Source organism: Pseudopodoces humilis, chromosome 3 (assembly GCF_049639895.1).
Source record: "Pseudopodoces humilis isolate 2021_Gansu_Grassland_sample_001 chromosome 3, ASM4963989v1, whole genome shotgun sequence".
Taxonomy (NCBI): Eukaryota; Metazoa; Chordata; class Aves; order Passeriformes; family Paridae; genus Pseudopodoces; species Pseudopodoces humilis.
In genome coordinates, this window is record NC_142202.1 from 30,692,082 (window position 1) to 30,717,962 (window position 25,881).

Below are 25,881 nucleotides of genomic sequence, written 5' to 3' on the forward strand. Positions count from 1 at the left end.
GATGGAGGTCAAACTTGATCATTTTTTCCCCAAGGGATAGGTGTCATGGTTTAGGAATGATATTCCTGAATTAAGAGTCCCACTGAAACTCCAAACCATAAACTGCTCCCTCACTTCCCCCTCCCCTTGTGACAGGCTGGAGAGGTGAATTGGAGGCACAAAGGTAAAGATCACAGGCTGAGTTAAGAAAAATTTGCTGGAAACAGCAATGAAATAAGAAAACAAACATTAACAGCAACAACACTGAAAACAAAAATGTATCAGAGAGAGGAGAGTGGTTCATATGCAAAATGCTCAGAACTGGCATTACCCAACCACTCCCTCTGCCAGACTTTCTTGACTGGAAGCCAACCCCTTCTCCCTGGAGGAGTGTCCCTTTTCCCTCACCCTTTTCAGTGAGGTAAAGTGGTACAGGATAACCTCCAGTCCCAGCCACGCCCCCTCCTGGCTACTGCAGAAATTAACCCTGTTCTGGCAGAACCAGAACAATGGGGAAGCCAGGAAACGCAGAAGCAAAGACTTCATGATCATGTATTTACAAACCTGTTGATAGTTCAGAAACTCTGAAAAACCTGCTAAGGTAGGAAGGTTCCAGGAATAAATCATACTGTGCTGATAAAAGAACATTTCATCCCCTGAGGACTTGATGCCCTTCTCCCCTGATATATATATATATATATAAAAGGAATGCTTACACAAATGTAAGGGTCCTTCCTGCTAATAAAATTTATTCTTTTTTAAAAAAAAGGAAGACTGGATTCTTCCATCTAGAAAAAAATTAACATAAAAAGTAATTTAAAGAGTTACTAACCTTTTTCATTGTGTGGATTTCTTTTTTCTGAAATAAAAGAAAAAGGAAATGATGGTCAAGAAAAATAATATTTTGAAATTTTCCCTCTGCTTCCAATACATTTGAATAAATAACCTGCCACATTAAAAGAGAAAAAAGAGGAATTATTTTTGATATCCTTTCTCTGGAGCACCTGAAACAGTGAAAAACATCTTTCAACACGTTACTTCCCCTAAAATCTTACTACCTGTGATGGTTAAATGTACAGAAACAGGAGTACATATCTTTCTATATCAATCTGTAGCTAGAAACCTGTAGAAGCAAATCTGTAGCTAGTATAGAAAATATGCAAAAAATATTTCAGTAACATGAGGGGTAAAAAAGAAATAATAGAAAAACACTTTTATATTGGAATGATGACACTGAGAGGTTTTGAGTTATCACTCCAAAAGAACATGTTATTTCAATACTACTTGTTGAAGGAACCATAGTTAAAATCTAAATAACACAGAGTAAATTTGTCATTTTCCACAGTACCTTCAACAGTATCTTTATTCCAACCACTAGTAGCACTTTAAGTTACTAAAACACTTGAAAGACTTCTGTTATTAAAATAAACAGGCTCTAAGGATCATCTTGAAATTTTAAAAACATAAGCTCTCCCATCCCCACCCTGCCAATCACACAGGGTCTCATCTTACAGTTTTACAGCAGAGAAAAATTAACTTTATCAGAGGTAATGGCATTTCAGAAAAATTGCAGAATACAAGCCAAGAACTTTCCTTCTCATTAAAAAGAAACAAAATTGCAAACAAAAAAAAAAATCCAAACCAGTAAAAGCCACAAGAAAGGATGCTCTGCCTAATGCCTGGTCTGCTGGCTATGAAGTGCTGGGCAATCTGCTAAACTCAGAAAATGAGGGATGGGCTGTTTTGATGTCTCAGAATCAGAATCCCAGCATTGCTGAGTACACAAACACAAGTTATTTACAGTGCTAATATGAACATAACAGTCCTACTGAGTCAAATGAAAGACTTGTTTATGACTGTGGTCAGTAGGGAAAGAATACAAGAAATCACTTTCATTTTTCTTCAATATACCCTTCCCAGAGACCCATACCTTTGGAAAACAGCCAGAGAAATACATTGTGCTGAACAACCTTTTAAAAATCTTCATTTCCCACGTGTTTGTTTAATGAAGTGATGCTGAACCCAATCTGAAATCTAAGTCAAAATTCATTTTTTGTTTAAAAAATGCTAAAAAAGCTTTGAAGTTTAAAAAAATACTGAACCTTTTAAAATGTTATCTATTGCCCCAAGGCAGTTAAGCTACATCAGGACCTTAATTACAATTAAAACTAAGCTTACAATTCTAAGTAATACAAAAAATTCATTCAGAAGGGCAAAGTTAGAAGCTGCTAACAGGAAAAGGTCAATAACAATTCCTAACATTTTGCACACTAGCAATAACCTAAGAATAAGAAAATATAAAGTAATTAGAACAGCCTACTGATGACTTACTGATGATTTAATGTTCAAGGACTGCAAGTTAAAGGAAATGGAACGAGGTGTTCTATACCAACTTTTCCTTTTACTTTTTTATCCATTCTATATATCAGAAGTTATTAGAAAATAAATCCTACAAAATTCCAAATTAAATTCAGACTTATGTGTTGTGGAAACCACATCATCTGTACAGGAGCTGTGCTGGCAACTGAGCTCTGTAGTTCAAGGATGTACCTAAATTCCCTAAACTTCAAGAACAAGGTTTGAGGGTTACATTTACACAAGGTGTTCTAGATTAGCAAATAAAGGAAGCACCAAAGTGAGGAAAATCTCATCACATATACACACTTAAGGAAGAGAAACTCATGCACAAAATCCTAAGGGAAATGCCAACAATGTGGTTTCAATAATCTAAGGGAAACACAAAACCTTTTACTGCACTTACCAGCAAAGCATTTGGAACAGAGATTCATAGTCTTGCTGGACCTGGGGCAAAAAATAAAAAAAGAATAGAGCTAAAAAATTCATTTTATTTCTAATCAATACAGGGAAGCTTTGGGGGAAATGAAGCAAGGGTACAGAGAAGGTAAGAAATGGCTAGGAATCAAAGCTAAGTGGCTAGAAGTGGCTGAACTAGAAGCAAGAGTATGGACATAGACTTTGTACAGTAATCTCTTTCCAAGAGTTTCCAAAGCATGACTTCTACACATTTACCTCATATATGAAAATAAACTTACTTTACCATTCAATGTATATGTTACACATTCATCATTCAAACCTTTGTATTGCAATGTGATAATAAGGATAGACAGGAAGCACCAATACATTCCACTTGAATATTAGACTCCCCTTGGCAACAACTCTCCAGTCCTGATGAATCCTGAATACAATACAGCAATGCAGAGGTTAAGTATTGTACTTAGAAGGACACAGACAGATGTGCTCTTGGAAGTCTAGCTAGAATGGTTTAAGGAATGGTTTATTACATCAAGGTGTTCATGACTACCTGCAGCTGCATTCTGCAGTAATTTAAAATAGCCTGACTTTGCACTAACATGGACTAGGATAGTTCATATGATCCACAAGGGTGGCTCAGCTTTGAGGGCAGCAACCTTCAGTTGAGAGAAAAACAGCAGGAGAACAGCATCAATATCTTAAGCCTCCCAGATGTCTACAAAGTGCATATGCAATTATGCCACGGTCAGTAGCCTCATAAAAATTCAAAAAATAAAATAAAATAAAAATTAAGGTTGTAAGACCTCTCTAGGGCTTGCATGAAAATACCCAAAGCAATACACTATGTTTTCCCCAATTTACAAAAAGTTATAACATCACATCTCCTTTACAGAGTGACCTGGAGAATATTTTCAAAAGTTCTCTATGTGCTGGAGAATCTTTAGGCAGGAACAAACTGGTTTCTGTGCACACTGCCCAGTATTTGATTTGCTCTGCATTCCTGAATCAACTCTGCCATTATTTACAGGCACTAACACTATCCTGGGAAAGTCTGAAAGTACCTATTAAAAGGCAAGGTTGTACCAAAACTGTCCATGCCCATAAGACATTTTTTACTCCTCAGGGTAGCCTCCAGCTGGAACATATCATTTAGACAAATCAGTTGCACCTTTCTCTCTAGAAAAATGCATACAAAGAAACAACTGAGACTACCAAAACAGTTGTTTTCTACCTCCAGCCAAACAGGAATGGAATTTTGAGAGACCTATGTCTAACAACACACCAATTATAAAAAACTGCTTGTTCCCTTGAGACAAAAAAAAACTGAAAATTTTTTCAAAGCAATTATATCACAAATGAACACATATCAGAATTATAGATTCCCCCTGCCCGAATTTGCACATGGTTATTTTGAATGACTTTCCAGTAATAAAGTAAATCCAGACTTGGTCAATCATATCTTGGTATCACTCACATCAAAACATTACACATGCTTTTCAATTCATGCACATCTGAAAGCTGGTTTACATCAGGCTCAAAAATTCTGTAAGATCACATATCACTGGAGATTTGAGCCATAACCATTTGCTGGCTATAGCAAGAGCCACAGACACATAGAAACTAGTTTTAAATGCAAACAGTATGTGCACAGGAGAAAAGTTAATTCCCAATAAAAGAAAAGCAGAACAGCATTTATAGCCATACAAATATATCATCAGATTGGTAGATACCCCAAAGACTCAATGTGTTGACAGTCTGCACAGATCATCTACCTTCAAGAGAACCGCAATTAAAAACAGCATGGTGAGTCAACACCTACAGCATTAGTGTGCTGCAGTTCAGTACTCACTGCTTATGGGTTAGACTTTCTGGAGAAGCTCAATATGCCAGGCAGGACCTTCTCTGCAAAGCCATTAAACCCCAGGGGCAGCAAAGAAAAAGAAAGGCAGAGTTCAGCTGGTTCATATTGATGGCATTGGAATGGGCAATGACAAATGTTTTCAGCGGTATAATCAACCATCTCAGCTGTTAAATACCAATCCAAAGTCTCATAAAATATTTACTTATCAGCACACCAACAATGGAAAACACAGATGCAAACAAAACATAGAGCTCTGTGAAAAAGAGAGAAAAGGCTGCCATGTACATCTAACACACAAAATCCCATGTAATTTTCTGAAAGGACATTGTAAGCCAAGAAACATTGTTACAGTTTCAAGGATCACTTTCTCTTTGATCCTTGTATAGGCCTTTTCAAGGCATCCAAGTCGGTCTGAAGCTGCTACTATGATGAGAACCTGAACCGTGAATGTTTTTTTAATAGTTTTAGACAGTCACTTATGTGAGATCAGATACACCAATATTACACTAGAACTAAGAAAACAGCAAAAGACAGAGTAACAGCATTGATCAACAATCAGCTTCTTTGTGAAAATGCAGTATTTAATTAGTAAAAGTTTTATGAAGAAAATGCATTACGCAATTTATATACATCAAATCTAGTAGGTCACTGTCTGTCAAGTAAAATGTTTCACATCTTCTTGCTACACTGCAAATCCCCTCCTCTTATTGCTAGTATCTCCTCTTTCCAGCAGGCGAGGGTTCACTCACCAGACTTAAAAAGTAGCAAACCTGCATACTGCCATTCTCTCTTGAAGCACATGTCAACCACATCACTGGTTTAATTATTTCTCAGTGACTCCAGAATTTACCAGAAGCTCATAGTGCCAGGGAAGAACACGAAAATGTAAAATTTCTTTGTTCCTGACAACCTTCTCAAATATATCATACATCTGCAATATCTCCTACTTCTAGAGACAATTTTATCTGAAACACCCTAGTTATGAAATATCAGTCTTGATCACTACACAGCCCTCTGTTTCCACTGCATAGGAAAAGGATGGTCATGGATAACTTTTAGGGAAGGCAATACAATTCCTCTTTCTAGGAACACATAGCAAAATCATGACCGTAGTAGTGTATAAGGCACAGCAAAGCTAGAATTCTAAGTTAGTCCTGGCAATGAGAATTGTGTGCTTTAGACTGCAAGTCTTTAGGCTGACACCCAAAACTTCTACACCCTTCTGATGCAGCTGGTTTAGGATATGCTTCTAAAATCAGATATCAAATCACCACATTTTTTAACTGCACATATTATAGTAATTCCTAGGTTTCTCTCATATAACATCAGCTTCATGCTGAACAGTACCTAATCCAGAACTACTCACAGTATATATTTTATATGTACAATTTTCCTAGAAAGTAATTTTTATACAGATAATTTATAATCTCCACTTATACATAATTTAAGATGGTATTCAGAAAGACATTTATATTTACAGATAAATCAAGTCAAATAGAATGGCATTATTGCTGAGGCAGAATATATAGTTAAACCCTCTTTGAAGGTACTTCCATTTGTCAAAAAGAAACCATTTAACTGAAGTGTGACACAAAATTATTATGTAGATTGGAAACCACAAGGTGAAGCAAGCTCAGAAGGTCAAGAGTAAAACTAAGTTAAATGCAGAGGATACTTCAACCCTAGAAGCGACAGAATGATTGCATGCAACAGTTCTGCAGGGTTTGGTCTGAAAGAAGCGAGGGTATTAAAACTGCGTCTCCTGACAAAGGAAAAAAACCCACTCCCTTAACAACATGGCCATGAAAGCAGTAGCAATGACATAGGGACTCTGAAAGAGGAAATAATTTACAGAAATAGGAAATCCTGGAAATTCTAACATGTTTGTACTTATAAGCAGGAAATGCACATTTGAGGCTCTCCAAACCATCATCCATTACTTGTGCTGTTGTGTTTTGCCACAACAAAGGGAACTATTTGAGCATTCAGACGTGCACACAGACAGCTAGCTACAAGGCCCCAACCTCAGAAAAATGCACATCTGCATCTCCAGTTACAGGTGCATAATGCAAACTGAGAGCCAGCAATGAGCATTAAATAGCAAAAAACACATACTTCAAATCCTATACGTGCTCATATTATGTACTGCTATTGATATGTAACTTATTATGAAAACTGAAGAGATTGCTTCCCTGATTCTATTTTCATATGGTACTTCTTCTACATTCTTGTGAAGGTATAGAGTGGCTTTATATACTCCAAGAAGAGCACTTGATCTTATAAACTTAATTTTATGCTCTATACCATCAATTATTCCTCATATTCCCTGCCATTTTACAGTATGTCATTGAAGGTACCATCCAAATGCACATTCTACTCTGTCTTCACTGGAAGTTTGGTTTTTCTTCCCCCTCTTCCAGTAAATGACTACCAATACAAAACCACATTCAGAGAATGCAACTGAATTCTAGCCCTAAATCTCAAAGCTACAACATTTAGATGCGCAGCAGCTGATCAGAATAAACAGAATCAAAAGACAATCTCACTCTGAAGATTGAAGAACAAATTACATGTGGAAATTTTGTGCAGTCAAAGAGTTAAAAAGAAGTATACCAAAATTTGACTGATCTCAAGATACTCAGTCTCCAAAAACAAACCTCTGCCAAGAAACTTATACTTCATTAGGCACACCTAATGAAGGTTTTGGTAACAGAATCCTCCATTTTCCAGCAGATGGACAGGTGCTTCATAACTTCCCCATCCCATCTTTAACACAAAAAACAAAAGGACACCAGAAACACTAAAAACTAATACTAGCTTTACCCTACACAAGTGCCAAAGGGTAATACAAAATGCTCATTTTCACCTGTATTAGCATGCCACCTAGACTTTTTAAGGTAATGGTGAACTAGTATTATTGGTGCAGATGCTCACCAATGGCAAGAATTGTGCAGCTGCCTCAGAGTAAAAATTCTACTACTACATACAGGTATGTATTCTCAATGCTTGAAAAACAACACCCAAATAATCATAATTCTTGAAACAAGTTTTTGTTCATCTGTCTCTTGGTGATGGAAGAATAAGGATTTTGGAGAAAAAATGCTTTCATGTAGCAGATGTGCATTTAAAGGTATCAAAACCACAGATGCTAATTAAGTATGACTATACAATTTCAGCTTCTGCATTTTTATTGGAAACAAAGCCTTCCAGCATATCTAGTAATAGTTTGTTACAATTCAGAAGTTGCTATGAATTGATAGCAGGAAAAGATATCTACTTCAGTGTGCCTGTAATTGCATTGGTGATTAAATGCAGCATGTTAAACACTTCTTGGTCCCATTCCAGGACAGCAATTACAGTGGGATCACAGTGTCACTACAGTACAAATGTATCTCAGCCCCGGAATGATACCTGTCCAGTATTGTCAGGGGCCCTATGTTTGAGAAATATTAACGCAGTATGAATCATGTCATTAATTAGTTAAAACCACAAAGATACTCCCTATATGCTCAGAACATACTATGTCATGCATTTTACAACTTGGGATGATTTAACACATGTTAAATCAATGCATTTATACTACTGTAGTTAATGATCTGTCACCATTTCCATTAGAAAGCAACTTTCAAAGCCTTAGACCTCTGCTAAGAATTCACTCTGAGCTGAATCCTAGCACATGGCAAAAGCAAAACTATATCAGACACGTTTACTTTCATCCAAATAAATTAAAAGGATTATTTATTATTAAAAGAAAATTGATCCCATTCTGTATTCCCCTGACATGTTTCAACATTCATTCAGAGCAACACTTCACCTTGTACAAAAGGGAGGTTAATCAGGCTGTGTTAGTAAGATACTCAGTTATCTTTTGAAAGTTCTATATATCCTGTACACTACCCACTGAAAAAAACCCATTTTACTTTTCTAAATCAGAAGTCACCTCACTGATTTCATATATGCTGCATGTTCGGTATTTATAGGTCCTCTGTAATTTATGATCTTGTTAAGGGGATATAGGCAAGTTTTTTTTCGGGCAGTTTAAACAATTATTTTTAAACTGAGGTGGTTCAATTATTCTTAATAAATGATGCATGTCAGATTCCTTCCAAATAAAAGAGCAGAAGTGGAACATGGCAAAGGCAGGTGGACCTACAGAGAACTTGGCAACACGAAAGTCACATGCATTCAGAAACACATTTTTAAGTGAACTTACATCTGAAATTAAATATCCCACAAATGCATTCAAAATCTTCTACTTCATCATCTGTTCTATACCTATATGCTCAGGGTTAAGAACTTGGTTCAATTATAAAAGTGTTATCAGTAACATTCTTTTATGATTACAGCTACTATAGGAGGTTGTGTTTTAAAAACATCAGTATTCTGGTGTTGGACTTCTCATTTTCACCACAATTTAAATCTTGCTTATCATCTAGTTTTTGGTAAGCTGCTGAAAATGATGCTTCAGTCAGTGTGCCACACATTCTTACCTCAATTTGAAATGAAACTGAGGACAAATTTTATGAACATTACAGTGTATTAGTGCAATGCCCTTCTGGCAGCTTTCCACACTCAAAAGATATGCTGATGTAGTCCAATGAAGTAGCTGGATCCTAATTTATTATTTTTTCCAATGGGCACACTAAAGCATCCTTTTAAAACGCTATGACTGAAAGACTTTTTATGTTTTAAATACATAAAGACACTGAAGTGCTCAGTTGATAATTAGTCTAGAAAAGAGCACAAATACACAAATACTAAGAGGGAAGAATATGGAAAATACACAGTAAAGTAGCTGAGTCTTACAAGACACACAAAAACACCAATAAGAGTTTTCACTGAAAGCCTTCTCCAACAATTCTTAAAATAAACTGCAAAAGAATCCAGTGCATTTAAACTAGCTGTCTTGGTATTGGAAGACAGATGTTTGCTAAGGAGGGCAGGAGCCTCCCTTGGAATGAAAAAATGTAGACCCCCTCCTTTCGAATTATTATAATTTTGAAATCAAGGACTCTCAGAGAGAGATCTGGGGATAGGAATAACAGTTCTTTACTAGTATGTATAATGAGGCACACAAACAACAATAACTACAGCATTAACAACAAAACAGAGCCAGGGACCCCGTGACAAAGGCTGTCAAGCCGAGACGGGAAGGGATGGCGGAGAGGGTTTTGCTTCACAAACCCCCTGGGACAGTCAGTCCAGGTGCTCCTGCAGGGCTCTGAGGAACACTCAGCTGGAACAGCAAGAATGAGCAGAGATCCTGGGCCGCTGGCTGAGGTGTATCAGCAGCTCCATGGAGGTGGCTGGCACTGTCCCGCCAGGACAGGGGGTGCGAGGAAGAAGGAGAAGAAGCAGCAGTAGCTCCATGTGCATGATGGCGAATTCCCTTCTCTCCGCAGCAACAAGCTCTCAGCCAAGTGTCCTTCTCTGAAGACGAAGAAGCCAGCAAAACTGCCCCCACCCTCCCCTTCTTCCTGCCCCACTTCCCCCCTGGGCCCAGCTGAACTCTTCCTTTCTTCTCAAGTACCCACCAAGTACCTGCAGCCAGGTTTTCCCCACAACTGATAGGTAAAAATTCCACAGGTGAGCCAGAACTAAAAGAACACCTAACCCCCAACACTAGCTAAAACAGGTTGTGAGAACTTCGATCTGATTCATCTAGGTTTCTAGCTGAACTTACAATGGTGTTGCCCTCGAGTCAAAGCTAAATGGTTCGTATTTCCATGAATACATAACTCTAAACTTCAAAAAAAAATCTCTGCAGCAAAATCATATACAAAACATTCCTGATAACTCTTCAAAATCTTTTTCAAGATGTGTAGCCTACTATTTAAAGGACAATTAAAACATTGGAATTCTAAGAGCTAAAGAGGCCTTTAGAGAAGAAGGAATAAAACTTGAAAGTTGCCACCTTCCACCAATTCCCTCAAGGATATTACTTTGCTTTATATAGCAGGTAATAACTAACATTGCCCTATGACAACACAATCACCCTCCCGTGATTTACAATATGAGATATTAACTTTATCTTTTTCTTCAGATCCAACACTCCAATAAATACTCTGCTGATATGCACCACTTAAAAATCTATTCTATTTCTGTTATTCTTTTTACCACAGCATCAGTAAATAAATACTAAATAGTAAAACATTCTTAGAAAAAAAAAAAAAAAAAGCAGCTGGAAGAAACCTCAAGACAGAAACCATTTTGTCCCCGGACTTAGAGGAATAAGTAATCACATATCAAACCTTGCCAGAAAACCCTCCTAAAATACTTCTTGATCTGAACTGCCAGATTTAGCATAGAAAGTAAAAAAATGTTTGATTCTTGCTGATTTAAAGCCCAGTGTGTCTCTTCTGTTTGCAAATGCATAGAGAAGCATTGAATTTTTTTAATCCAAGTTTTTTTCCTATGGCACAAGTACACTTAAAAATGCCTGCCATTATAATGGTTTAGAATGGTTAGAACATCTGAATTCTTGGTGAGGGGCAGAGGGGAACAGCTTTGCTAAGTATTTCCAAGACTGCAGGGTTTATGTCAAGTAACATTTAAAAGGACAAGGTATATAAACTGGTTTAAAATTGCTGTTGTTGCATTAGTATTAACAAATCATACTAATAAGGTTTGGTATAAACACTGCGCCATGTGTATTCTCTTAAAATCTAGCACACCAAAATTATAATATGAAGTACTTTGTTGCAGAGCTTTATATTTTGTGTCAAAGCAAATCAAGCAATAATCAAGCAAAAAGGAGTTTCAAGTGTTGACCATCCCAAATATTGAGAGAGAAAGCACTTAAAGATGCAAAATATAAGCAAAAGCTCTGTAAGGATGAGTTAGAATCCAAATTATTTTTTTGACTATTCATTTCTGTAAGTTAAAAAGCACAAGAAGCTAGGTTCACAAATGAAGAGCCAAAACCAAGAAGAAAGTGTATTCCTCAGACAAAGCAAGAAAGCATTACTATCCTGAGATGGGTAAGGAGCTATGTCCTATTTAGTAATAAGCAGGTTGTCCAGCCGGATCTCTCAGATGCTTAGACAACCCCAAAAGGCAGCAATATTTTGTGAATGAGAGACAAACTCCCTTTTATGGCTCCCTGCACTCCTTAGTTATCGAATCCTTCTGGAACTGCACCCCAGAGTAGAATTGTGGCACTTACTGAAAAACAGCTGGAGAATTTTGACAAGGTAGCAGCAATCCTACCTTATTACATTGTTCATTAACACATCTGAAAGAAGGTACCAGAATGGAATTTTTCCTCCTTCCCATTTAAAACAGGTTTCAGGAGTCCCCAAAAGTTCAGCTAGAAGTTCACCATAAGAAAGTCACTTTATTCCATCCCTAGCATGCCTTATACCCAATTGTACAGTCAAGAAGCAATGGGGCTCTTACTCTGGTCACTGCTCTCTCTTATACCTGACTGACTACACACAGACATTTTCAGTTCTCAGGTGTGAAAATGAAGCTATGTCTCATGATCCTATTTTAGAAAACAAGAGTACTTCAGCTCCTCCTCAGGAATTTAAATTTTATTAAGATTTTGCCTACACTAGGAGCAATCCTCCAGTTAAGTAAACAAAACACTCTTGGAAGCAGATCTACCTACACTGTCAGGTAACAATTCAGCCCTGCTGTTACAATAGCAGAAAAATAAGACAAAGAAAGTAGGAATAAAGCCCCACATAAACAGTCACTTCTTAAATTTGAATAAACCACCCAAGACTATCTTACTCTTAGCAAAAGCAGGTTTACATGTTCATCTTGGTCACACTGAAATTTTGGTTAATTTTCTAATAGCTCTCAGGTGGACACCTGTCCCTGATTTTGTATCTATCAGGTAATGAACAGCAGCTCCCACCCTCAAAAGAACCATCCCAGAGTAAAGAAACAGAGCGTAACTCTCTTGCTATACTGCAGGAATGTTATGAACTAGTGTTTTCACCAACACATTACACAAAGTCTTGGCTCAGAACAACTGTTTGGATATTTAACCTTGAGAACAGATATCCTCTCATAAATAATTTTGGAGTTTTCTAACAGTTCAGTGTCATTCCAACCAATACAACATTTCTAATGATCATAAAACTGTTCATAAATAATTCTTTCACAATGTTTCTGTGTTACACATTCAACTTCTAAAGCACCTGAAAAAGACTGAATAAAACAGGAAAAATTTAGAACAAAGAAGGAACAAACCAACACAAACATGTTTGGTAACACCACTTCATAAAGCAAACAAGCCCTCAAAAAAACCCCAAAACACTACAAGCAAGAATTAGGCTGATAATAACAAAGACTTATACAAAGCAAGACATGAATATGAACACAGAAAAAGGTGTGATATTTTCTTTCCCACATATGCACCCAGGCACAAACATAGGTAAAGAAATACAACAGCAGTTATACACTAACAACCATTAATTCAGTGAAACATGACATTTGATAGGCAGCTCCATTGATAGCTCATATAAAGCAGCTTCCACTTATCAGCAGTTTTCAGTACAAAGTTTCCCTCTCAGGAGCTTCTAAGACACAGTGGACGCTGGCCATGGGAACTGTCTTCAGCCCCAAGACCCTTCACTTGCTTAAGGGGTATGCTCTACGAAACATCCTAAACCAGTCCATTCAAAAACAAATCCCAAAGTGGGGGGCGTAGGAAATCTGCACAATTAAGAAATCCAAAATGAAATGGCAGTTCTTGAAAGATTGAGTAGTTTTTTTTAGGAGGAAGGGGAACATTATTTTGGGGCTTTTGTTTGGTTGGTTTTGAGGTTTTCTTAAGCTGTGATTAAAACATTAAACATGAGAGATATTTTAATATCTGAAAATCTCAGCTCCTCCCTACATCTTCAACACAATTTCCAAGACCTGAGTTTGGCCCAGGGAATGCTAGTAAATGCCATTCTTTTTTTCAAGTAAGGGATTTTGAAAAGTTAATGAGTTAACAATGCAGTAAAGTTCAGTAATTGAACTGCAAGCAAACATGCTCTTTCACTCAAATCCTATGATTCATGTGCCCAGGAAGAAACAGCTGCCTCAACTCTACTTTATCCAGCTATGTTATTTGAAAACTCTTCTCAATTTTACTTTGAATAGAGAATTATTCAACACTGCTCACAACAGATCTACAATATTGTGAATAAAAATGTATCTACAATAGATTGTGAGCAGTGCTGATTGACAGCATTAGGAATGATTTGTTCTGTGTCAGGAAAAACAGTAATAACTGTGTATTCTAATCAGTTACGCATTGGCTAACTTCCAGCTATCACCCATCATACCTGGAGACTCCTAGGATTTGTTAATTGGAACCAGTGTAAATAACTCTGTTATTTACTTGATTACTACCCGAGAAGACAAATCTACAACAACAATACTCTCTAATCAGAAGTTTAATCTTTACTTTCTTAAGGGTATTAGGATGAATTGGGCTCAAAATAAATAATGCAGGTGCTGTGACATGTATGCTACTATAGCCAACTTTGAAAACATCTTGTAAATAAAATTCTTAAAATCATTTATTTTCCTGAGAGACATTTATGGTATGAGTTCGGTATGCATTAAATCAAAAGCATTTCTAAGAAAGACCAGCTGTATCCCACTGTGCTTACTAACACAGGAGGTTGTTTAATATTAAATATTCCACCTCTTTTTTCTTGAGCACATCCTATGAAGAACTGGCAAATTGTTCCAGTGTATCTAACTGACCCACTAAGGGAAAGTGGACCCGAGTCCAAATCTCAGTTTAGTTATTAGCTTAAAAAGTTTGGAGAACTTTAAAAAAAAAATAAATTAAAATATCAGATATCACAATATAAAAGCAGGAAAGGAAGTTGGGGAGAGACTACTCATCTTTTATTAGATGGTGCTCACTTCCCCTTAGCCTTCATACATAACCAAGGTCAGAAAATTAAATTTACAGTTTATTCAATTAAAAAATGTTAACGACTCAATGTACTTTCAAGTACACCATTGGTCTAACATCCATGGGTTGTATCTAGTACCCTTAAAATGATGTGTCATCACAGAGAAGTACCCACACAGGCAGGAGTCAACATAGTGTCTGTCCACTGTGTTAACAAAATCCGTACTCTGGCCTCTGCTGATTTGCACTGAACATTCATAATTCTCTAGGTACTCTAACATCTGTGATATATTTTACAACTCAAACTATCAGCACACATGGGTTTCTGCTGTTGTAAACACTGAATCAGCTGAACTACTGGAAACACTAAAAAGAATTTAATTTATAAAGGAAATGTATTACAGAAGTAGGATACCATGCTCTAGTACCAATGGGTGAGTCACAACAGGACTTACAGCAAGTTCAGAAGATCATCCCTCAGCTCTACAAAATCCAAATTAAATCATAACCTGCTTACACCTGCATTGTAAAGCTGCAGTGAATGCCATCTGCAGTGGGTACTACTATATGATAATTTAGGCTGCAAATGCCCATGTCTGCAAATAGATCTACAGGAAAGAAATACCACTCACCAAAATTATAATTCAGTAATCAAATACATTTATTGATGTGGTAGTCTTTTGTGTTATTGGAAGGGAAAATGCTGAATACTGTATTAAATGAAATGGGATAAATACTACAACTTAGCATATTACGGGATTCAGTATCATGCAAGCAGAACAATCCAGAAAACTTACCCACTATAGAAAAGAAAATATGAGCAATTACACAGGAATGTAACTGTTTGCCTCCTTTTTACACTGTATAACAAGAATCCTGATCTATTTTTTCCTGCTTTTCTTTTTGGCACAATAAATTAGCAAATCACAAGGTGAGAGAATGAACACATTAGAAGGTATTATTGCCAAGCAAAGAATCTATAAAAACAAATATCAACATTTACTATATTTAAATAGAATGAGAGTCATTCACTAAATGCTTGAGCAATGCCAAAGTAAATAAAATCAAAACTTCAACTCACTTCCTGCTCCCTCAGTAAAAGTTTGCAGGAACTCTCATTTCTGCTCTTGAGACTTTAGTAACTTCAGCAGAAGCAAAGTAGTAGTTTGACAGGCTCACCAGTTCTACTGAAAAATTTCAGTCTTTAAGTGTCTCTATAAAGAATAAAAGCAAGTGAGACACTTTCTTTCAGTAGTCCTTTTTTAAAAAGTTAAGTGGCTTAGTATTTTCAAATGGCTGGGGCTTCAGACTCCAAAATTTTATTCTCTCCAAATTTCATTTGCAAGTCATCCAAGAACTGTAATTACTGGATTTCTAAATATTGATAAAACTTTTGCTTTTCTATGCATCACATAAGGAGTTTTGTTTCCCTGTATCTTAAAGTTTAAAAAAGGTAACACAGCTTCTTTGCTAAAGTCAGCTATAACAGATGAAATGTTCAATTTAGTAAGAAAGCACATAGCTTCAATATAAGTGAGATATATAGATACAGAGAAATATACATATATATATATATATATATATATATATATAAAAATCACTGAACAGTCTGAGTTGGAAGGGTCTGAGTTGGAAGGGAACCACAAGGATGACCATGTCCAACTCTTAATGTGAATGGCCCATACAGGGATCAAACCCACAACCCTGGCATTATTACCACAATGCTCCAACTGAGATAGAAATATACATATATAGATAGATTAAAAAAAAAAAAAAGGTATAGTTGTATTAGTATACTCTTAAAATTGACGAGAAATCATAAGCTAAGCAGACAGCTCTTGGCTTCTATAATTTAAGATTACAAAGCAACATAAAAATAGATTGCTTAAAAGTAATTTTCTCTAGACAACCTTCTAAATACACATTAAGCCCTCACACTTGAAATAAGATGCCTTAAAATTATGAAACAAATGTTTTTCCCTGTTAACAATACTAATTCTAGCAGAAAAAAAAGGGAAAAAAAAACCTAAAAAACCTCAACAAAAATCCACAAATTCTCCCATTTCCCCAGCTATCTTATGCTATTTTTGCTATTAAAGCTAAATTTTCTTACTATTTGTGAATCAGTGACCAACACTTTTCCAAAAGCTTCAAGATGCAAATAGAATTCTAGCCTGCATTAAACTAAATCACTTCTCATAGTTTACCCATCAGCTACAGCAACCATCACTGTAAGTAGTTTCAGAGGAAAAGTTATATTCAGTTTTGTATTTTTGCTACTGTGCAAGAGAACCACCACTATGCATTTTTCCTTTATAACACCTGTACTAAAACTGGTCACACAATGTGAGCAAGGTTTGTTCCTGTAATACAGTTTGAACATTTCATCCCAGAGCACAAGGTCCAGAAGCCTCCTCAATAATAGTGACAAAATGGACCAAAGGAAAAAAAAGTTTTTTAACTATTGCTTCTTACCTCTCAGCTGCCAATGGGACAGACTGTCATAGCTGTCTCTCCTTGTTCTGCTTTTTGTTCCCTAAAGGTAAGCATCTTATTTTGAATCATCACTTTCAGTTGAAACAGAAGTATTACATCTATAGTTTAAAAAAAACCCAAGAAACAAACCTGTGAATGGGAATACTCAGTTGAATACTCTGATCTTCACTCTTCAGTGAAGTTTCCCTGATATACAAAGCAATGCACTCACAGATCAGGCCCAAAGGTTTTGAAATTTTTTATCTTACCATTATACAAGTGAAGGTCAGTGACTGCAGCTCCACTTCTGGCATTTATAGCATTATAAGAAAAAAAGTCATATGATTTTATAGAAGCATCTCAAATAATTCAAAGGCTGTTTAGGGGAAGGCAGAACACCTCCAAAAATATTAGCCTTCTCCATAAAAGCTGGGTTGTATGAAAGCTTTACATTTTGTTGATACCATATGCAATTACAAAAGCAGAATTTCTGTGGATGGAGTAATGTGGTTTTTTTACTACTGACTCATCTTCCAAGTTACTGAGGCTTTTGAAACTACTGGATCAAACATCAACCCTGGAATGTCAGAACTCAGCTAGTCTGGGCTCATCGACTATTTCTTACCCAGTGTAGGTATCCACATCTCACTGAAACTAGAGGGTGCATTTATTATGGCAAACACTCTTGGTAAAGGCAAAAATATTCCAAGTACCTTTTAAGTTCACAGGATCAAACATTAAACACACATACATGATAGAGATGGTCCCTGCCTCTTTGCTCTGCCACCTCTCCCCCAAATTTAACAAGTATGGGAATTTGAAAACCTGCTGATTCAGGATACCCAAACTCAACTCTATTTTAAACACATTTTTTTCCATTACCATCATCTAAATTATTCCACTCACACCAGTCAATGTGTTCAGTAATCCTGTCTTGTCCTCTACTTGAAACAATTTATTTGATTGCGCTGTTCAGGAAAATTCCTATTGCTACCAGCGCTGCCAGATTCCACAAGATAATTAAACATATTGCACAATGATGCTGCAGAAAATTTCATATAGGAGTTAAAATGCAACAGAATGGACCTATTATATTTAGGATTTCAAAATTTTTCCCTCGATCTTGTAGACTATTTTGCAGGCTGTGAACATACTCATGCAACAAATCCACAACATTTTGCAAAGAAAAAGTACTGTATATTTTTGAAGCACAACAAATACCCGAAGGAATTTCCAGCTCAAAACTGAAAGTAAGTCAAATGATGCAAAAATTTGGTATGCTGCTATGAGGTCTGTCAAAAAAATAGTCATAAACAGAATGTGAACATAATGCTGATAAAGCATTTCTTCCAAAGTAGTTTATGATCAGAAACAACAGTAGGTTACTGTGAAGTGATGAATCTTACTAATGTATCTTACTAATGGGGAAAACATTTATATTTTTGTACACACACAAGATGATCTCCACCAGTAATTAAACAATTGAAAGAGTAACCAGTAAGAAGTAAAAAACCCAAAACCTGCTTATGAAATTATTAAATAATTATTGTGAAATGATGATTAAACAACTGCACTCCTGTCCACAGCCATAGAAAAACATTTCACATGGATATTCAAAAATATTAATGTCACAATGTAGTTATTACTTATTTTCAGTGCAAACCAGGGATGGAACCATAGTTAGTTATCTTATTTCATGGCATTCCTTTAAAATGTTCTGAATTTTTAGTGTAAGACTGAATGTGTACTACAGATTGCATATACAACAGTTTTTGCTGTGATGCATTTCCACTTGGGGAAAAAATTTAAATGTAAAACTGTATTATTTATTCCAACATGAACTCCTTTCAGAGTTGTCAAAAGCTTAAACATATTTATTATATTATTAAACATATACATTTTTTTAAAAAAGAAATGGACTACACAATTACATTTTAAATGCACTTAGGTGAAGTAATAAATAAGCCCATCCAATGCTGACTCTGCCACTGAAGTAAATAACCCCACTAAGATATTCACCACAGTTCTGGCTCTGGATTCAGACCTACAAACCTACAATCACTGTTTGATTGCATTACATAAGTATGGATGGTAATGTAAGATTTTCAAAGGCTCCTGACAAGGGGGTTTAACACCCAAGTCATTTAAATGCCTTGAAATAATTCATTATATTTAGATTTTCAGTGAAGGACACTGAGTTACAAGAACTATGTTTGCTTTGTTACTCACGAAAGATAATGACTTTTGGTTTTAACCCGACCATGTTATTCAGGGCATCTCTAACTAGATAAAAGGCCCTCCCAAGAAATCACTCGAAACTCAAGTTGCACAAGGAAAAAAAATAGAACAGACTCTATGATTCTATATCAGAATTCAGTTGTGCTTACATCAGTCTTAAGTTTTTCAATATTTCAAAGTGTACAAAACCTCAGCAAGAGAAACACAGAAGACAAGAATGTCTATAATGAAAATACCCATTGATTCATGATTTCTATCAATGCTATCAATAAAAGTAGTATTTTTCCATTTTCATGGTCCAAGGTGTAGTGAGAAATTTTTGTTGCTTTTCTCACAAATCTCTTTCAACCTTATACGTTTGTGCATCATTCTCACTCCTCTTAGTGACAAAAGAGAGAAAAAATAAAGCTTGAGTTCTTTCTATTTGTCTCCCAAAGATGGAGCTTGATAATAACCATCCATTGCAACAAATTCTGTCCTTCCTCTGAAATTGAGCTCAAATGACTCCTCACAGGTTGTACAGTGTGCAAGCAACTTTGTCCTCTGCTCTTACCCAGCCATCATGCAAATTTTGCTCCTGTACGTAGCAAATTATATATCCAGTAGAAATCACTCAGCATTCCTCATACACACCTTCCATTCACAAATCTCCCTTTATGTTTGCAGTAGGATAACAAATAATTTGATTTTCAATCTCCTCTGCAGTTTTCCAAACTTTATACTTTTGTAGCTGAACTCATTTCTATCTCTACTAAACACAGGTATTTCCTGGTCCATGTTGAATCACACTTCTTTTATGTACTTTGGAAAGCAATTCCATTTTAGGATTTTGAACTACTCTAGTGCAGAACACACTGATTTATTAACAGCTAACGTTCTGTATAATGTGAATTTGACAAATTGTTTTTCCAGTTTAGGGAACTCTTTGTGTCTCTAAAGTACAAATAAATACTTTCATGTGATTGGTGTTCCAAGTTTAGGTTTAGTAAAATAGAAATATTAATGAAAAACGTATTTATCTTACATTTCAGTCTCTCTGTGGAAGCTCTGAAAAGTAGGATGTACATGGCTATCACTTGCAAATTATAACAAATCACCTAAAGCTCAAAGAAACAAGTAGAAGCTTCTCTTTTTTGGAAAACTCAGCATTTCCTATTTATCATCTTAGCAATGCAGCAGTACAAGAAAGTGTTATACAAGAATCTGCCAAAACATAAACAAAACCTACTAATCTCATTTCCTCTCAGCAACTAACTAATGAGGAATTCAACTAAGTAAACACTATGTATGCTAAACCACAGAGCGGTTCACTAAGTGTTTAGGTCAATCATCAACTGTGCTATCAACAGCAAAAAGTCTTGTTTGGAAACAGCTTTGACATAACCAAATCTGTTGAGCTAATCAGTGACCCCAAAATCTAAACTCCCAAATTTAAATAGACTGATCTACATCAGGCCACTTTTGCATATTAAACATATATAAGTTCTGTTAATTCATACAATTAATTGAAGAGAAACTACATAAAATCCATCAGCAGCCTCTTTTAAGTAAATAATGAGGATCTTTCAAACATCTTAAACCTTACCCTCCATACTTTGACTCCATCAAGATCTAAAACAAAATTGTAAAATGCATTGGTGCTTAACATTCTGTAATGTGTTTCTTGCTGTCATAATTCACTTCACATAAGCAGTGAGGTTTTTTCTATAGAGTTTTAAGCAGGATGTGGATAAGTTTGCAGTGTCTACAGAGTAAGATAGATCATACTTTGTAACTAGCCACTTGACATTTTCCTTATAAATTTATAACTAAAGCCTTTACACAAGTTCAGCAGAACTAAAATTAAATGGCTGGAGGATAGACAGAACAAGGTCACCCAAAACTATTATATTCTTTCATTGACAAAAATAAAAATACCTGGGTTTTTCTTTTGTACTTGGAGAACTTAGAAGAAAAGGCAACAAGGGAACTAAAGGAATAATCAAAATGTGAAGATGCTTTACTCTCCTCCCTTTCTATCTCCTTTAAAGTTTTGCCAGCCTAAATTTATTCTTGAGTGCAGATGTGTGTAGATCTTTCTCACATGGTGCCTTGGAAGCTGAGTCAGAAGCTTTTATTCCACTGCTGTTCAAGTGAAAGCCCCCTAAGTAACATCACAGCTACTACAGAAGGCAGTGTGAACCAGCTGTAGGAGCAGCTCACTCCTCTCCACTAAGTTTGAACTGGTCATCTCTCCATGGGAAATGGAGGAAATGAGTTGCACATGCCTTTCAGTGGCCGACAGGTCAGGGAACAGCACTTTCTAGGAAGGGAGTCAGTCAGATATGAAAATGGGATGAGACCCCCTATGTAATGCACTGTGCCCTTCTCCTATTTCACACAGCACACTTCCCAGGTCTCGGGCAACTGCATTTCAATTACCAGGGTAAAAAGAATTCAGAATGCACATTTTGCTTTAAAATTCAAGGGTTTTAAACATCTAGTAAAAAAAAAATCCTTCACCTGTGGGAATTCCAAGCAATTCCAAGAAAGTTCTCAAAATCTCATGTATGCAAGCTCAGACACAGACATGGACACAGGGCTTGATTTAAGACCTTGGAGAAGGCTTCCAGATTTAGAATTTTAAGTAAGAATGTGAGTTTAAATAGAAAGGCATTGAGCTAGTTAGTGGAAAGTTTTAAGGTTTTAAAGTTAAGATACAGAAGTAGTTATAAAGGTAGTAAGAAATTTTAAAGTGTAGCAAATAGTTTTGTGTGTCATTATATGACTGGTTAAGAAAGTCCACACTGCAGTAAAGATGTATGAAACAAAACAATTAGCTATTGGTGTAAAAGTAGAAACATTTTTTGTGGCATTAGTTTCTTGACTAATTAACCCTTAAAAACCCTTGTAACCTGTGGTCTTGTGACAACTGACCATGACCAACCAGTGCATATGGTGAAGATGCTCTCACTCTGTAAGACTGTACAAGAATACTAATAAATCATGTTTTAGGACGTCTCCCTGTGGTCCGGTCTCTTTCAAAATCCCGATATTCATCCTACAACCTTCATCCCATGACAGGAGAAGGAAACCTTTACACAGGGTGATATTTTGACTTTTCCATCAAATCACCAGTGATCCAGATTAATGTAAACTGTAATGTTCGCTGCTGTCATTTTCACAAGGTAGCTTTTACTGAGTGTTCAAAGCAAACAGCCTAGAATTATTTACATGAACAAAAACAAGGGCATCACAGCACTAACAGAAACCATTATTAGTCTCACCGTTTCCCTGTTTTAGAATAATATGGAGAAAGTGTGGGAACATGTCGCTTTAGATTAGGAACGGCTAAGAAGCATGACACAGACTCTCCTGTGAGTTGAACAGGAGAGCGAGGTTTATTACCTCAGATCTTCTTTAATAGACAGATACACAAAAGTCCAGAAAGGTAAAACTCTTATTGGTCAGTGAACTAATACATCACCATCATTGGTCAGCGGCATACACCACCCCTCGAAACAACACCCGCAAGGCTGTCTTCTATCTCTGAGGATTGTTTTAATTTCCTCATTATGATTTCCCAGGCCGCTTTCTCAGGCAAGACAGAGAAAACTATGTGGCCTGCTTTTCCACAGACACTGTTCTCCCTGCTTTCTGCTCACATTTAGCATCCATAGGAACAAGCCCCAACTTCTTATTTTCCTCTAATAATAGAGACTGAGGGAATAAATCACAATCGGTACATTTATTTCATCCAATTCAGAGAGTGGGAAATCAGAGCCAAGTTAAATATTTTATCCTCATGCATGCAAAGAGCAAAGACTCTTTCGTTAGAGTAGCTTTTTATGCATCTCTGAAGGCAACCTCAGGGAAAGGCACAGTCAGCAAATAGAGTGATCATTAACAGCAAATAACACAAACAAGCCCCAAAACCTTTCCTCATCCTCAACTCTCGTCCAAGCTATGTGTATGTAACCTCCGTACAAGCAAGTTTTAACCACCTAACCTCTGTGCCAGGCTGCGGCTGCAAACTGCAACTCTACTGCTTCATTAACTACATCAAATTAATGCTGAATCCTTAACAGGAGTTAAAATGAGTTTTAAAAATTAGGCAAGCAGCAGTACCACCCATAACTCTTAAATCATCTCTAGTCTTCAAGTAAAATTAAAAAGAAAACCCAGTATTTCCATGATTCTGCCTGACTTTAGGCTTATAATCATAAAACTTGTGCACCTTCTTCAACTGCATCCTTTACACATGGAAGGCCCCTTATGAAAGGAGCCCACAGAAACATTTTTCACTCTCCATTTACACTAATGCATGACAGAAGTCTGGGAAATTTAGTGACATGGAACAGAACTAAAAAAAGTGTCTTCAGCTATTAAACTAATGAACAGCAAATATGTAAATTACTATTTTCATGTACATTGTTTTCTTTCCCTCTTACATCCCAAAACTTTTACCAACATCTGACCCCATGCAAACAATAGATTTGCATACAATTCTGGATTTTCAGCTAAGCATCATTTTTCTCCAGTCAATTCATGTAGATGATTTTGCTCTGTTTTGGCAAAGTAAAATACAACCTATACTCACTCAAAGAAAATGCTCACACTTGCCTAATTTAACTAGACTCAAAGCAATTTCAACACATCTCTAGCTTTTTCTTGATGGTACAAATTGAACAGTTCAATCTTCTGTGGTAAGGAGAATACCACATTTAGTGTTTGCTACATATCATGCCAGAAACAGGGATTTCTGAATAACACACACATGAAAACAGCTGAAAAAAAGACAGAACCATTCAATCAGGTCACCTGTCCTGGCTGGTAGAACACACTTGTCTTTCATGTCATTGCTGCAACCATGATGACCTAAGGGTATGGGCAAGACTGATTTTGGGGACAGAGGTAATATCTAGGTATATACTTAGAAAAAGCAGATTAACTTTCCCATACACTGAAGAAATGCCTGTGCCTCCAAAAGTTGGTCTACTTTTTCCAAATTACGTAGCCAGCTGTGCTACTAAAAATGTAACACTTACCTTCAGAATTTGTCCTGTAGAATGATGAGAGACAAGAAAACTAAGCCAAAGAAACTTAAGCACCACTGATTAACCAGCTAATAATCCCAAAATGAGGATCATGCTCACAATTTCCCATGCCCTCTTCTGTAACTGCCTTCATGGACACCCAAAGAACACAAGTCCTTGAAGCTTCTATTTGTGTCATAATTTTACTAGGTAATCTTGAAAGAAGTATAAATCCATTTCGACCATAAAGTGATTTAAATACTCACTGGTTGCTTAGCAGCCTTAAATAGTCCTCAAAAAATAATAATTTTTTAAAAAAAAGAAATAACATCTTTTCTTTATACAAGTTTGCAAAAAACACCTTGCTAGCAGAAGTCAAAACACCACTCTAAATCAGCAAACTGAAATAATAAGGACAAAAGGAATGCTAATAAGAAAGTTAAATCACTTTCTGTCTCAATTGTATCTAGGAGTATGATGGAAACTTGTTATGAAGGGGGTGGGGGGGGCCAGGGGGAACCACAGAAAGCAACCAAAAAAAAAAATTATACCAATCTCTGAAAGCTGCAGACTTAAGTTTCTCAAAGCATTGGTTTGTTCTATTTACTTATTCCAATTACAGCAGTTTCAATATCACCCAGTACTTTCTGTTATCTGAATTTCAGCCGTGCTTCAGCTCAAGCAACTGAATTTTAAACTGTGATGCTGGAGTTCTTATTATATCACTGAGTGATGTCATTTTTAGTATAATATAATGCATCAATTTGCTATATAATAATATACATCACTGTAATATACATCATTGTGGTTTTGTTTTTACCTTTTGAATCTCTCTTTGCAAGTCACTTAAGCAGAACAGGAAGTGTTAATTATTCACCAGAAAGATTTCTGGTCTTTCCTGAATTAGTCACACAAGAACTTTAATAGTCAAAGGAGAGACTGCATCACAGAAAAATGATAATGGGGTCCTATCTTCATCAAGAGAGTGCTACATAACCACCTGAGACTCACAGATGTGTAATGCAGGCAGTTCTTGCTCTTCTAATTGCATAGCAACTCTTCTGATTGAAAGAGATTTCGTCCACCCACCACAAACACTTCTAGATGAACCACCTGGCAAACAGCACATCAGCAGGCCAGTATTGTGCTACAGCAAGTTCTGGTTTAAAACAAATACCTGTTTCTAAATGAAAATACTCCTTGCTTCTAAATACTCTTTGCTACATCTCTCATTCAAGGCTCCTAAAGCACTGTGGAATTGAATGAAGAAGGATATATGATTCACAAATGAAAACAGAGAGAGTCCATGCAGAGAAAAGCATGGACTGATTGTGCTGATACACATAGTGTATCAGCAGCAGAAACAGCAATAAATGCTTTCTAAACTTAGATGTCAAGAAGGGACTTTTATTAAAAAAGGAACATCCTACTACCCATATGGATTTATGTCTCTAAAGTTGTGTAATAAACAGATGTCTTAAAAAAATATCAACATTAGAGCACAATGTCTAAAGCAGTACCCAAGAGAAAGTTAAACAAGAACACATCCAATGTCCAAAATAAAACAACTGCTAAGGAGCTACATTCAAAATAAAAGAAGAATATATGGTGACATTCAACACTATATGCAGAGGCCTTCTAATATCTAACTTGGTATTAGATTCTGGAAA

General features: G+C 36.3%; 1 protein-coding gene across 2 annotated transcripts in view; it reads right to left on the bottom strand.

The window, feature by feature from the left end:
• Positions 1-25,881, bottom strand: part of ZFAND3 (zinc finger AN1-type containing 3) — a 161,512-nt gene that overhangs the window by 125,980 nt on the left and 9,651 nt on the right. For both annotated transcript variants that reach the window (XM_088053245.1, XM_088053246.1), the window contains exons 2-3: positions 2,741-2,781; positions 812-838 (exon numbers count right to left, since the gene is read on the bottom strand). In XM_088053245.1, coding sequence (XP_087909371.1) covers positions 812-838; positions 2,741-2,781 — 68 coding nt within the window. The remainder of the gene's footprint in view (positions 1-811; positions 839-2,740; positions 2,782-25,881) is intronic.